We start from the raw sequence: 14,682 nt of genomic DNA on the forward strand, positions 1-14,682 counted from the left end.
TCTTCAGCTTCTGATGGAGGCTGAGAGATGAGAATCAATTTTTAATATTTAGAAGTTAGGGAAAACTGCCATGATAGCAGTCTCCATGAGTGGTGGTTCTCAAAGTTGAGTGGACCTCAGGATTACCTTCAGGATTTTTTAGTACTCAGATTATCCAGCCCATCCCTGGAGTTTCTGAGGTGAGGCACAATATTTTCTCCTCTCTCAAGATCCTAAGTGATGCTAATGTGGCTGATCTGGGACTACATTTTGAGAATGACAGCCACGGAGAGGAGGGTAATAGCCCCAAATTACAGCTGGTGAAGAATGGAAGGCCCTGATGAATCAGAGGCAGTGAGAGTTCACTACAACTTTGATAAATTTTGAGATAGAGGAAAATAGAGAAGGGACAGGCCTAAGAACAGTAGCCAAGAGGAAGGAAGCAGAGGAGAGGAGACTGTGGCAAGTGACCAATCACATATTCTCCATGTGTGCAGCAGAGAGGTTTTAAGTGAGTAAGAGTTTGGGAAATCCTTGTTTCTTGAACTGAAAGAACAACTTACTGAACAGTAAACTTTGGCCTGAAAAAGTTAGTGCTACTTCGAGTGCATAAATCATAATTATAAAAGGATATAACTGGAAGACTCAGACAAAGTGAAGGGAAAAGAAATCCTAACTAACTGTCGTATGACACATTGATTCAGAATGCCTTCTAAGACAAGCTTCACTGCTTACCACATCACTGTAGTGGTGTACCTTAGTGAAGCCCAATGTCTGGTGTCATTTTTAAAGTGCAGTTGGTCAGAAATTTTGGTAACTATTTTAACTCTCGTTTCACCTCACATCAGATTTAGACAATGGAGAGTATCTCTTTGTAGCCAGCTCCGATATGCCAAGTTGAAGGGCACATCTACATCTGGCTATCCTGGTTGTCCACCAGTAATAAAACATTGACTCAGTATTCTAAAATTCTCATGTCATACTAAATATGGATATTTAATTTAGCTTTTAGTTTCATCCTCATAAATGATAATTTCATTACTTTGCAAAAGCATCCCTGAAACAACCTCATCTCCTTTAATGCCAAGGGAAATGATTTTATGATGTTTCTGAGCAGGCAGAGAAAAAGCATCTTTTCACAAATATCTTTATTTTTGAAAATCACCTGACTCCCATCAAACACACTCATGTAGTTTAGACTTATATTCTTCGAGTAAATGCTATTTTCATCATGTGCTTGGTCAAATAAATGCTCCTTTGACTCTTTGGGCAGACTTATAGGCCTTATAAATTGTCTTTTCAATAAAGAGAGGGAATTTATCATCTGTCTTCTGCCTTTTTCTTTTTTTTTTTTGCCTTTGCCAAATACTGCAAATATAGTCTGTAGAAGATGTGATTACAAAGGAACAAATTTGATTATGGTCGGTGGCTTGTAGCTGAAGCCTCATTACTACTCATTCCTTTTCCATCTGCCCCCCCATGCATACCTGCCTGATGTTATCCTTGGCAGTCATTTGGCAGAATGTCTGCTGCCCCTGCTACATTATACTTTCAGTGCAGTTGCAGTCTTTTCAGTTGAGTATACAGGCAAATGACAAAATGACTTGTATTTTCCATCCTAGTTTTTAAAAATTAACATATGTAAATGTTCCAAAGACTTTGGACTCTTCTATGAGGTATTTAGGTTGTGCCCCAGTTAGTAGCCTTGTGACCTAAAAGAATCCTAACTCCTATCCAAGGAGAGGCTATAAATACAGGAGACTTGGCTCTCAGAAGAGGAAAAAGAAATCCAAGGCTCCTGCTGTCTAACTGTTATCAGTCCAGGAGGGCTTCATTCATTGCAATGTAGGGCTCTGTGTGGTGCGTCCATTTAAAAAAAAAAAAGAAAGAAAGAAAAGTTTATCTGTTGGTTCCCTCTAGGTATATCATCCCTAAAAATGTAATCTGTTTGAAATGTGATGCTATTATTATAATATTCTGGTCTGGGGAAAACTAGGTGTCTCTGAAGTAGCCTATTTCATTTCATTTAGCCTAATTAAGTTGTCATTAGTACAAACTCCCTCCTGGGTTGTTAGTGGCTCAAGAGAAAGGCCTTGGTCTTCTTCAGGGTATACCCACAGCATCCAGGTTGGGGCTCTGCCCACAGTAGGTACTTTATAAAGGCCTACTGATGGCTTGGCATGTGGGGAGTGAAGTCCTTTGGTATGTGGCCTTTTCTTTAGTTATCACCACTTTAATTATCACTACCCACTAAGGTGGATAGTATAGTCTCCCCTTTGCAGCTGAGGGAACCAAGGATCAAAGAGGTTCAAGCAGAACCTTCCCAAAGCACATTTCCAAGACACAGCTTGCAGTATGTGCCCATTCACCTGTCCTGTGCTGGCAGCTCTTTCCAGTCATTCATGACATGGACCTCCCATGAACCAGAGCTTGGCGGGGCAGGGGGAACACAACACTGAACTTACTGTAATAACAACTTTCTATAAAAATACCCACCTTTTAGTCCAGATATTAGCTTGACAAGTTAAGGCCAGAAACGCGCAAGTGGATGATTGGTCCATTATCTCTTTATTGATTTACCTACGTAGTCTGTAAGAGGGCTTTTGCTCAATAAATGGCAGAAATGGAACAAAATGATAATGTGTCCAACCAAAATCAATACTAAATCATTAAGCCAACATTTTCTCTTTGCTTTTCCCAGTCAGTGAAGACTCTATTAAGTAAGCCCAACTCTTATACTTACGAGACAAATTGGATACTTTTAGTTAGTTGGTTCCTCAACTCATATATCTAAGAGAATTTCAGGATTACCTCTTTAGGGAAGTTTCTTAGTTGAAGATGGAAGCACAGATGTCAGTATACAAGTTGTGAACCTACTTCAACTTCAGAGTCCATCATTCTGTATGAAAGGTTATCTATTATACTGTGAAAAAGAAAGCTCTTTATTCATTCACGTTTGTTTAGAATATAGCCAAGATACTATTGCCCACATCACCAGCAACATGTAGTATCTAAAAAACAGCAGAATCAGAAACCCCGCTTGGGTCTGGTGCTTTCCAGCCTGGTGGCTTTTGCACTGTATTTTTACCTGCACTGTGGAAGAGGATCCTCAGTGATGCCTAAGTAGCAAGTTTGGGATGGGAGTGTTTGTTGAAGAGTGGCCAGTTGTCATCCAGCCACAGAGACACAGATCCTTGTTCCCAGAGCCACCAGACTGGCAGGTAGAGTAGCATGTGGAGTGTTAGCCTCAGCACTGGGAGCCTGACCAGCCATGGCCAGGTCTCAAGGGGAAGATCAGATCAAGACTGTTTTCAGAGGTCTATTAATTTCCTATTGCTGTTGTAACAGATTCCTGCAAACTTAGCTGCATAAAACAACACAGATTTATTATTTTACAATTCTGCAGGTCCGTAGTGCAGGGGAGGGGACTTAACTGATTTCTCTGCTCAGGGTCTCTCAAGGCTAACGTCAAAGTGTTGGTTGGCCTAGGCTCTTCTTGAGGCCATGAGGGAGAATAATCTTCAGGCTTGTTCAGGTTGCTGGCACAATTCAGTTCTCTGCAGTTTCTGTAGGGTTCTTAGACAAAAGTCATTCTCAGCTTCTAGAGGCTGCCTGTGCTCCCTGGCTGCTGGCCCCCTTCATCTTCAAAGCCAACAATGGCCAGTTGAGTCCTTCTCACACTTTGAATCTCTCTGACACCCCCCTCTGCCTCATCTTTGCTATCTCTAGCTAGAGAAAATTGTCTTCTTTTATTTTTCTATTTAAAATCAATTTAATTAACATACAGTATATTACTAGTTTCAGAGGTAGAATTTAGTGATTCATCAGTTGCATATAACGCCCAGAGCTCCTTTATATCAAGTGCCGTCCTTAATGCCCATCACCCAGTGATGCATTTCTGGTCTTAACTTGTCAAGCTAATATCTGGACTGAAAGGTGGGTATTTTTGTAGAAAGTTGTTATTACAGTAAGTTCAGTGTCTTGTTCCCCCTGCCCCGCCAAGCTCTGGTTCATGGCGGGTCATGTCATCCCACCACCCAACCCCCCCCCTCCAGCAACCTGTTTGTTTCCTAGAGTTAAGAGTCTCTTATAGTTTGTCTCCCTCTCTGATTTCATCGTATTTTATTTTTCCTTCCCTTCCCCTATGTTCATCTGTTTTGTTTCTTAAATTCCACATGAGTGAAATCATATATTTGTCTTTCTCTGACTGACTTACTTCGCTTAGCTAGAGGGTAATATGCTCAGCAAACTTCTCTCCTTTTAAATGGCTCATATGATTAAGTTGGGTCCACCTGAGTAACCCAGTATGCTCTCCCTTTCTAAAGGTCCGTAACTTTGCTTACAGTCCCTTTGCCATGTCACATGACATATTCACAGGTTCCAGTGATTAGGGTACACACATCTTTCAGGAACCATTCTGCTCAGAAGACGGTACAAACCGCTGACCACATTTGAGTGTTTGTTTCTGTCATTTTGGAAGAGCACACAGCATGGACCAGCATGTGTGATAGAACCTGTACAGTCCATGTTTTGTCCTCCTGCTTCTGCTCAGGCTACCCCACTGAAGGCCAGTTTACCCACCCCCACCCCAGTGTCTCAGGGGTTTTGTTTTTAAGATATCCTTTGAATATCTTTATTCCACCACAGAGTTTTAAAAGCCCAATTCCTCTGCTTTCCATCACTTTTATATTAGTCTCCCTGGTCCTTAAGAAGTTACTAATAACACTATTTGCCTGGCAGCTTCTCCAAAGCATTGCATGCACAGCATCCTTTGGAAGCACAGGCTTCCTGACAACCCTGCAAGGTCAGTAAGATGGTGATGATGATGATTAGCCCATTTTAAAATAACGCTTAAGAAGGTGAGTGATTCGTGGAAGGTCAGACAGCTGATAAGCAACAGAACCAGGATTTAGGCACCCCAGTTTACATCCCAGCTTCTTTTAGGAGCCTCCCTTCTCTCCATTCCACTTCTGGCCCCTCCTCATTTTTCAGTGAATCATTTTCATTACACTGTTCCACTCTCTCTTCACCATCTCCACATTTCATTTAAATTGTGATGCTACAAGCTGTTGCTGAAAGCTGCCATTTCATTCCCATAGAGTATTGATGTCTGCTATTTCACAGCTTTATTTGTTTTTATCCATGCTGAGCACTGTACCCAGCTGGATTTAATTCATAGTCGTGGCACGCAGAGCCCAGATTCTGTAAGAACGTGAACTTTGCGAAGTGTAATCCGATTAGTGCCGCAGACTGGAGATGTGTGGGAGGTAAAAGCTCTATTATGAAAAGCCTCTGGGCCAATGTCCTCTTTCTTGAATGAGTTTAAAGGCAATCAGATGAAATAAAGCCAGGAGTTAGGGGAAGGCCACCAGCTTAGCCTAGGAAGTATAATTTATGAGTCCATTTAAGGACTAAATCATTGAACTTGGACAAGTTGTAGATGCTGATGAAGCACAATTAACTTTGAATTGGAAAGAAAGACAGAATGTTAAGGGGCAAGCTGGGTGCTCAGATTCTTATTTTGGGGGAAAAAAGATTGTAATAATAGCCAGTACCTAGTGTACACCAGATATTCTTCTGGAGATTTTATGTACATATTGATTAATCACCACAGCCCTATGTACCGAGTATTATTATCATGTCCACTTTATAGATAAGGAAATTAAGGCACAGCAAAGTTAGATAACTTGCCCCAGGTCACACTGCTAATATTTACAGAGCCAGGATTTGAATCCAGGTACTGCAACCCCATGTTCTCAATCACTATATGTTCTACTGTGTCTCTGATGTGCATTATGTTACTTTTAAGTGTCTTTAAAGAGTGATGAAGGAGGAGAGGACCAGGAGGAAGGATGGAGGGTATAGGAACTGTTCCCCCCCCCCCTCTGCTTTGGACCCTTCCAATGTACTATTCTCTTCTGGGAACATGACCTTGAGTAGCATCTTTATTTGTGTGTGTGTATGTGGTAGGTACGAGTTGTCTTTGAGAGAAAGGGCCTAGAGAAGTTGTGAGATTCTTTCTACTTTGAACTTTCAGGGGTTCTGGAGAAAGGCCAGCCACCACTAGGCAGAAGGAGGTTGTGGTGAGACTGGAGCCCTGCAGAGAATAAAAGAGGTGATAAAAGAGTTAACTATTATTTTTCATCTTGGAGCTGATTGGTTATGGAAAAAGTAATTCCTTCACCTGGAAGTTTCATTGAAAAGGACAAATTGCCATGTAAATATTTTTTGATTTGGAAAAAAAAAATCCTGCCCAAATTCCATGTGTAATTAATAGACCTAGAAGGCATTTAGATATTTTCTTCATTAGAGGAATCCGTCCCTTCTGTAGCCCTTAAGTGAAGATTTCCAGTATCAACTACTTTGATAAGGTGATCCCTAAAATCAAGAGTCCAAAACCTGCATTCTGTTCCTGGCTTTATTCACTGGCTGGGTAATTTGAGCTGGATACCTTCCCATGGGTCTCTTTTGTGATGTGTAAAACGCGTATGGTACCTGTTCATTCTGCCTCACAGAAATGCTACTTGATATGTGCTCTTAGAAGATACTTTCTTCAGTGGGTATAGATAACTGAGGTAGCACAGTTGTTTTCAAGTGTGCTGTGCATTTTGCTCTTTCTAGCGGTTTTCTGTGAATGACTGACAACGTGGTCTACTTGGAAGCCAGATGTTTTCATCAGCAGAAGCCAGAGGGAATCGGGAGGGGGGTAGGGGAAAACTGTGGCTTGTAAAGCACCCTAACAGCACTGTTGTTTTCTGTGACTTGGCATCATTGTGCACCCTGGCCAGAGTGACACATGTGTTATCATGCCCCTGTACCTTGAGCCATGGAGTCAGCTTGAAAGACAGAATGAAAGCTAAACAGCCTGCTGTCTTCTGAGAGGCAGCTCAGGGAAGGTGTGAGAGGCAGGAAGCAAATCACGACATCACGCTCTGTGCACACAGGCAACCCACCGGGATTGCTGTCAGCTGCCCTGCTGAAAGTTAACTACAGCCAGAGCACTTCCCTAACCAAGGGAAGATGGGGAAATTTTCCAAATACAAAATGAGTTTCTAGAACCTGCAGAACGTAAGAAGTTAAGGTCTCTGCTGCTTTGCTTAAGGGGCTGTCTACTTCCTTTCCAGAGCCTTCCAGCCTTGGTCATTTATTGGCATGTGGGGGAACATATAATTCTTGGCCACTATTTCATAGACAATAATATTGAGGACCTGTGATGAGATCGAAAAAACACTGGAGTTGAGGCGCTCTTCTTTCTGTCTGTAAAATGGGGATATCATGTACTCATGTACAGTGAGAGTGCCTGGAGTGTGTGGTGTCATAATTATGGCTCTGTGGAGACTTCCCTCCTGTGTTTTGGGGCAATGCTAACATGCTGTACCCTTTGGTCTTGCCTTTCATGTACCACAGGATCGATAAACAAATAAGCAGGTTTCGGAGATGGTTACCTAAGAAGCCCATGAGGCTGGACAAGGAGACACTGCCAGACCTGGAGGAGAATGACTGCTACACTGCCCCTTTCAGCCAGCAAAGGATCCACCAGTGAGTGTTTCGTGTGAAAGCCTTTGTCTTACTAAGGACATGCAGCTGTGGTAGAGCCTTCTCCTGCACACCTTTGAGTCCTTGGCATGTGGAAGGAACAGCTTAGTGCCTTTCTTCCCTGAAAGTCCTGTGAGTGTTCATATCCCTTTTGTATTAGGGTAAGCTAACTGTTCTAACAAACAATCCCCATGTCTCAGTGGCTTGAGATAGTAGAACATGCGTTCATATGTGTGTTGGGTGAACGACCTTCTCCATGGTGATTCAGAGACCCAGGATCCTTCTATTTGGTGGCTCTGCCAGTCCCCGTGCTCAGAGCCCCTGTAGGCTAATCAGCATATAACCGACATGACGAGAAATTGGTTTACCCCTGGCCCTATTGAAAAGAGGGGTCATTGGTTTGTTTTAATCAATCTCTGTTCACTTCTCAGTTCCCTTTTCAGCAACTCAGCAAGTTCCCCCAAGAAAAGCCATATCCCTGAGTAGCCCGCTGGCTCGCTCTCCATCAGACAGTCTCTGAACAGTAATTTCTCACTTTTGACATGCAGGAGGAAAGCTTGGCTAAGTAACTGAGCCTTTGAAGAATTGCAAAAGTGATAGGGAATTGACTCTGAAGCTTTTGAGATGACAAGAAATTGGGATGGGGGAATCAGTGTAGGAGAGAAAAGCATGCCAAAGACTGTAAACAACTAGGCAAAAACAGCCTCTCAAAAGGCAAATAAATAAGTTTGGCCCAGCCTTGCTCTCAGCCAGACTTTCAGAATTCCTGGCTCTCCCCACTCCAGCCATAGAGACGGCCTCAGTAAAATGGACTTCCCCAAGGGGAGGAAGAGGGTAACAGATTTTTTGAAAAAAAAAAAAACAGGTTGTTAACTTTGAGAAAAAAGTAAACCAAATGGCAGGCATCAGGTTGCAGGGAATGTACGGTTGGGGGCATGTTTCAGCACAGAAAATCAGTTAATGTCTTTGGACTTCTAGAAGATGAAAAAGAAAAGAAAAATCAAAGAGTAGATGTTCTGCATCAAAATATATAATAATATATAATATATAATGTATAATGCAAGGGAAACAACTTTATAAGCCTCTAAAATAGCCAAACTCTGGATCCCCACAAGTCAGATTGATGCCAATCCAGCCACATTATGTGAAAATTTAAAAGGGTTATTGAAAAAGGCATGAAACTCACAGCCTGGCCTCAAAATCCTAGTTATATCCTCTGCAGGGAATAAGAAATGCAAAGGGTTTCATGTTAACTCAAAGATCAAGACCTATGGGTGTTTTTTAAGAGAAAAAGACAGATGAAAGCTGACATGTTCCTGCTCTTAACTTAAACCTTTGCTATGCCCGTGTCGTTTATCTTGTAGTTTCTTAGACAAGTGATTGTATGTTTTAAATTCTTCTGGAGTAGAGTCTGATTTACATACAGAATTTTCCCTTTGCTTCTCAACTGCCTGAGAATACCTAGCACAGTGCAGGAGCATCTCGTAATTTTCAGATGGTTAGATACATGAATGGATAAATAGGTGGCTAGAAGCATCAATGAAATATAGGGTATGTGCCTGGGGTTTTGCTTTACTTCAAATGGATGTAGGTAAATAGAAGAGGAAGGTTTCCCACTACTCATCTTCACGCTAGTTACATTTCCTGATGTTCTTTCTTGCTTTAGAACAAATTTTTTAGCAGGCTTCTCAAAGTCAGAAGCACCTGGGTACCCAGCAGGTTCTCTAGGGAATAGAATCAAGATTCGTATCTTTATAAGTATTTTAAAATATATAATAAATGAGAGATGATAGCCTGTGGGATCACAGAGGTACTCAGCCACCTCTATCACAAATTTGAGAGGCCTTTTTTGGTATGTTGGGCATTGGTTCACTGAATAATTCATTCAGCAGTCTCTGATTTGATGTCTTCTTCTTGCCAGGCTCTGTCTGGGGGCAGAGGATATAAAGATAAATAATACACAGTCTTTACCCCAGCCTAATAAAGACAGAAAGACCATTTTAAATAATGGTGCACAATATAATGGGTGCTACTTAAAAGAAAGAGGGCTCCATACTGCAGATTTTGAGGGAGGTTCTAAAAAATAAGAATTGAACACACACAAAAATGCTTGAGATGAGTCTTGAAGGATAACACTTGTCCAGGTAGGTAGTAGGGGGAAGAGATCTCAAGAAAGAATTTGTGTATAAAGTATATAAGCACGGGGCACCTGGATGGCTCAGTTGGCTAAGTGTCCCACTCTTGATTTTGGCTCAGGTCATGATCTCAGAGTCGTGAGATCAAGTCCTGCATCAGGCTCCCCACTGGGCTTGGAGCCTGCTTGAGATTCTCTCTCTCTTTCTCCCTCTCCACCCTCTCTCTCTCTCTCTCTCAAAAAAAAAAGGAAAAAAAAGTATACGGGCATGAAACAGAATGGAGTGTCTGAAGAACTACAAGTAGTTTTTTTGTGAATGGGCACAGGGTGTGAGAAAACCTGGCATTATTGTTTGAAAAAGGAGTGATCAATGGAAGATGAGCTTTTCAGACAGGAGAACCAAGGAGGAAAAAGCAGAGGAATAGCTGGAAGGAAGGAAACCTAAGAATCAGGCCTCAGTGGGATCAAGAGGGTCGTTTAGGCAGTTCCATCATGCAGTTGGGTGATGAAAAATTAAACGGGGCTTGAACATCATGGGCAGTGGGGATTTCTTTCTCTTTGAAAATTGTCATGCCGCATGGACAACATCCCTTAAATGAATGTGTAGAAGTAAGACTTGAGGAGTGCTGGCTGTCCAGTTGGAAATGATTGGTATAATAAAAAAAAAAAATTCCCTAAAGATGGATGCTTCCTTAAGGTGACACTAATAGGTTTAAAGTAATCAGAAGTAACTTGTTAATGCACTCTAGGGCTTAATAATATGATTTCCTGGTTGTCCAAATGCAGTCCAAAATCCCATGTGACTTCTTGGTTTTGCAGAATATTTGATATTGTGTTTGTCTAGGAATAAAAGAGAATAATAGATTGTGTGTGTGTGTGTGTGTGTGTACATGAATGTAGTGGAAAAAGAGAAAATTAGGAGTTTAATAAATAATGATCAAAATGGAAAAGAAGTCTTAAAAATACTTTGTGCTCAGGATAAAGCCCAGAGTCCTAAGCTGGCTCACTAGCTCCTGCTTCCATTCCCTGTTGAGCACTTCATCCATAATGAACTGCTTTGACCTTCTTAACTCACAGAGCCCATTTGTCTCCTGTTGCATAGGGTCTTCCCTCTGCCTGGAGTACTCTTTCCCTTAGACTCCCTTCTTTCAGGTTTCATCAGAGGTGGTTCCTTCAGAAAACCTCCCAAGATTTCCAACTTTAGTTGTGCTTTTCAAAAACAACATTATGTATGCACTTGGGAGAATGGGTTGGAGGTGGGCAAGGATGGAACCAGGGAGATTGGTTATATTACTTCTAGGTTTTAGAAATAAATTCTGGGTGAGGTGCATTCTTCTATATCTTGATAATACTTACTTTTTTCTATCATAGCTCTTGATATAGAACCATATAGACAGTAAAGTTCTTGAAAGGCTATGTCTATGTCATCATTTTTGAATCTCATAGTTGGTGCTTAATAATGATTTGTTAAATGATAAATGAATAGATAAAAATGAAAATAGAATAATCATGTGAAGAAGGAATATAGATGGTGTGAAGTTAGCTCACTGCACACTCCTCTCAGACCAAATTCAGCCCATTCTCTCCTCCAGTGTGGTCCACTTCCATTGTCCCTGGTCTAGTAAATGGCACTAATATTTGTGCAGTTGTTGAAACCAGAGTCAGGAAGCTCTTCTAGACCTCTCCTTCACCTCCACTTTCTGCATTCACTACATCGCCAAAGTCTGATGATTTTACAAGTTAAGTCTCTGTCATCTAACAGCTTCTCTCAATGTCCGCCATCATTATCTCACTTCTGAAACCTAGAAGTAATGTAACCGATCTCCCTGGTTCTATCCTTGCCCACCTCCAACCCATTCTCCCAAGTGCATACAGAATGATGTTTTTGAAATGCATTTCTAATCGTGCCACTTAATCCTGTTTAAAAACCTTAGAATAAATACCAAAATTATTGAGATGACCTCCAACGCCTTAGATCAACTCCTCTCCAACCTTATCTGCCTTCACTGTGTTCCGCCCTCCCTTCTTATGATCCAGACACATACATACAGCCGCTCTCAGTTCTTTGGATGCACTCTCCCTTAGGGAATTTGCACATGGTGTTTTCTCTCTTGGAATTCTCTTCCCATTTCTTTCCCCTTCCCCTTGTTTACTCTTATTCAATCTTCAAAACCCAGCTCCAGAACTCTTCCCAGGGAAGCCCTCCTCTCCTCCTTCCAAAGACTAGTTCCCCTTGCTATATTCTCTTTAAGTCACATGTTTCCTATGTAACATTTTTTTATTTGAAATTCTGTAACTTTGTAATTATTTGGGTATTATATGATTAATACTTAAACCCTCCAGGTAAACTAAACTCAATGGAGGCATATACCATGTCTGGTTTTGCTCACAATTATATCTCTGATACTTAACACAATGCTCAATATTTGTCTATTAAATGAATGGAGTAAGGATGCGAGTAATAAAGAACATGGGATAATCTAATCATGAATCTGCATACTCTGAACTACATTGTACAAAAGATGAAAGTTGAGAATCAATTAAAAAACAAATAGCCTAGTCTTATAGGCAAACAATGAATCATGGAACACTACATCAAAAACTAATGATGTAATGTATGGTGATTAACATAACATAATAAAAAAAATAGCCTAGCATTCTGTTTGAACATATATCTGTGTTTGAGAAGCAGTAGAGGCAAACCAGTGAGTATACACGTCTGCAAGTCGCCATAGGATGTTATTGGTCATTTTATATGGTATCACCAAACACCTAGAGATAGGAAAGCTCTTACTAGATGCCAGACACTATTTTAAGAACCTTAATCCTTACAACAACCCTATGAGAGAGGAGGTATTATTGTCACCATTTTGCAGATGAGGAAAATAAAGCACAAAGAGGCTAAGGAATCTGCAGTAGGTCACATAGCTAGGTTAGTCCACCCACTGGAACAACCCCCAAATATCAGTGCTTTAACACTATAGAAGTTCATTTGTTGTTCACATCATTGTCTAAAGTGGATTACCATGAATGATCAAGTGCAATGTCTCTGCTCTGCACATTCAGGTACCCAAGCTGCTTCTGTCTAGTAACTGCCATCCCCAAGGTCCCTTGCGTCTTGTTGACAGGAAAAGAGAGATGAATAATTTTGTAGGAAGTTTTTATGGGCCAGGCTAAGAAGTGGTGTACAGCACTTAAACCCACATTTCATGGACCAGAATTCAATCATGTAATTACCTCTACTCAAGGGATGCTAACATAACTAGTCTTTCTGTATGCCCAAGAAGGAAAAGGAAGCAGGTTTGCTGAACAACTCAGCAGTCTGTCTCAGTGATGGAGTGGGAATTCAAATTCAGACAGGGAGCCTCCAGATTCCACGGTCTTAAGCATTATAGTCTACTATAGGATTTTTCAACTTTTGTGCTGTTCATGTTTTGGACTGAATAGCTCTGTTGTAGGGAGCCATCCTGTGTGTTATAGGGTGGTTAGTAGATTATTGTCCTCTATCCATTTGATGCTAGCAGCAGCCCCCCTCCCCTGGTTATGAAAATCAAAAATGTTCCAAACATTGCCAGATTTTCCTGGGTGGGGGCGAGGGGATGGCTCAAAATCGCAGCACTCTCTCCACTTGAGAACCATTGCTTTACTGGCTTTTATTACATGACACCCTTCGGGCAGGACCACCCACTCCCTGACATCAATTAAACCCTTGTTGAATCTGATAATTATGACAGACAATTCCATTTAAGATTTCATTTTTTTCCTTGTCACCTCTTTGCCTGGGAATGTTAGCCTGCTTAAATATCATCACCCTTCATTCTTACAATGCATTTACAGTAATATCCTTGAGGCAGTTAACTTTTTAAGGTTGATACTCAAAAGAAAGGTTTGTGCTGGTAGACAGAGAAAAGAAAATGTAGATAAGATGCGTGCCATTTTTATAGTAGATATATGATACATTCTTTCAAGAGCTAGATAACTGAATTGCCCTTCAGGAAATGTTTGTGTTAGATAAAAGTGGGAAAATGTTTCTCCCTGTAATTTTATTCCTCTTATTGCCATTAGTTTATTTTTATGAAGACCTATGAAAAATGAGGTGAAATTAAATATTGACCATTTCCTAGTAGAAGATTCTGAAATTTGTGTTTTTTGCAGGTGCGTATCTTTAAAAAGTTACTCATTCATGCGCTCGCCCCACACCTGTTGATGTTCTCAGTGCTTGGGAACCAACAGTGAACAAATAGGGCCAAGGTCCGTGTTCTCCTGGAGCTTACCTTGTAGCTGGGGCTAACTGGCAATAAATTATAAACCAGTGGTTCTCAATAGGTGCATGATTTGGCAAGGTCTGGAAACATTTTTGGTGGTCACAGCTGGAAGCTGAGAGTGCTGCTGGTATCTAGGGAATGGAGTGAACAGGCAGTTCCCGCAACAAAGAGGTCCCCAGCCTTGGATGTCAGTAGTGTTGAGGTAAACAGTTAAAAAAATCAATTGTAAAGCATGTTAGAATGGGATAAATAGTATGGAAAAAGAGAAAAAGAGGAGTAGGGGTTAAAAATGAAGAACCCTGGCATGGGGACGTGGGTGCAGGTTACATTTTCAAAATAAAAATTTTCTGTAGGCCTCAGATAGAAGGTGTGATTAGAAAAAGACTTAAAGGAGATAAGAGGAGGGGAACAGAGAGGGGGTTCCATGTACAGGAACAGCCAGAGCACACGCCCTAATCTGTGAGCACATGTGGGTGAAAGTAAGACCTCTGTGGCTGGAATAGAAATGATGAGACTGGCAACAGAGATGAGTTAGAAGGGAAAGAGGGAGGCTGATTATATACAGTCTTGGCTTTTGCAAAGGAAAGTGATAGTCTAACTTAACTATTGAAAATATCCTTCCAACTCCTTTAAGAGCAGACTGTAGGAAGCAAGAGTAGAAGCAGGAACCCGTTAGGAGGCAACTGCAGACAGCCCAGTGAGAGATGATGTATTTATATATGTATATATATTTTTACATTTCTAGCTTTTAAAAGTCTGCAGTAACAA

General features: G+C 41.1%; 1 protein-coding gene across 1 annotated transcript in view; it reads left to right on the forward strand.

The window, feature by feature from the left end:
• Nucleotides 1-14,682, forward strand: part of ANO4 (anoctamin 4) — a 443,661-nt gene that overhangs the window by 298,131 nt on the left and 130,848 nt on the right. The window contains exon 10 of the mRNA XM_088025667.1: nt 7,387-7,518. Coding sequence (XP_087881793.1) covers nt 7,387-7,518 — 132 coding nt within the window. The remainder of the gene's footprint in view (nt 1-7,386; nt 7,519-14,682) is intronic.

The sequence above is a fragment of the Eumetopias jubatus genome, unplaced genomic scaffold, assembly GCF_037043125.1.
Source record: "Eumetopias jubatus isolate StellerSeaLion01/CBP00866 unplaced genomic scaffold, mEumJub1_p1.0 scaffold_8, whole genome shotgun sequence".
NCBI lineage: Eukaryota > Metazoa > Chordata > Mammalia > Carnivora > Otariidae > Eumetopias > Eumetopias jubatus.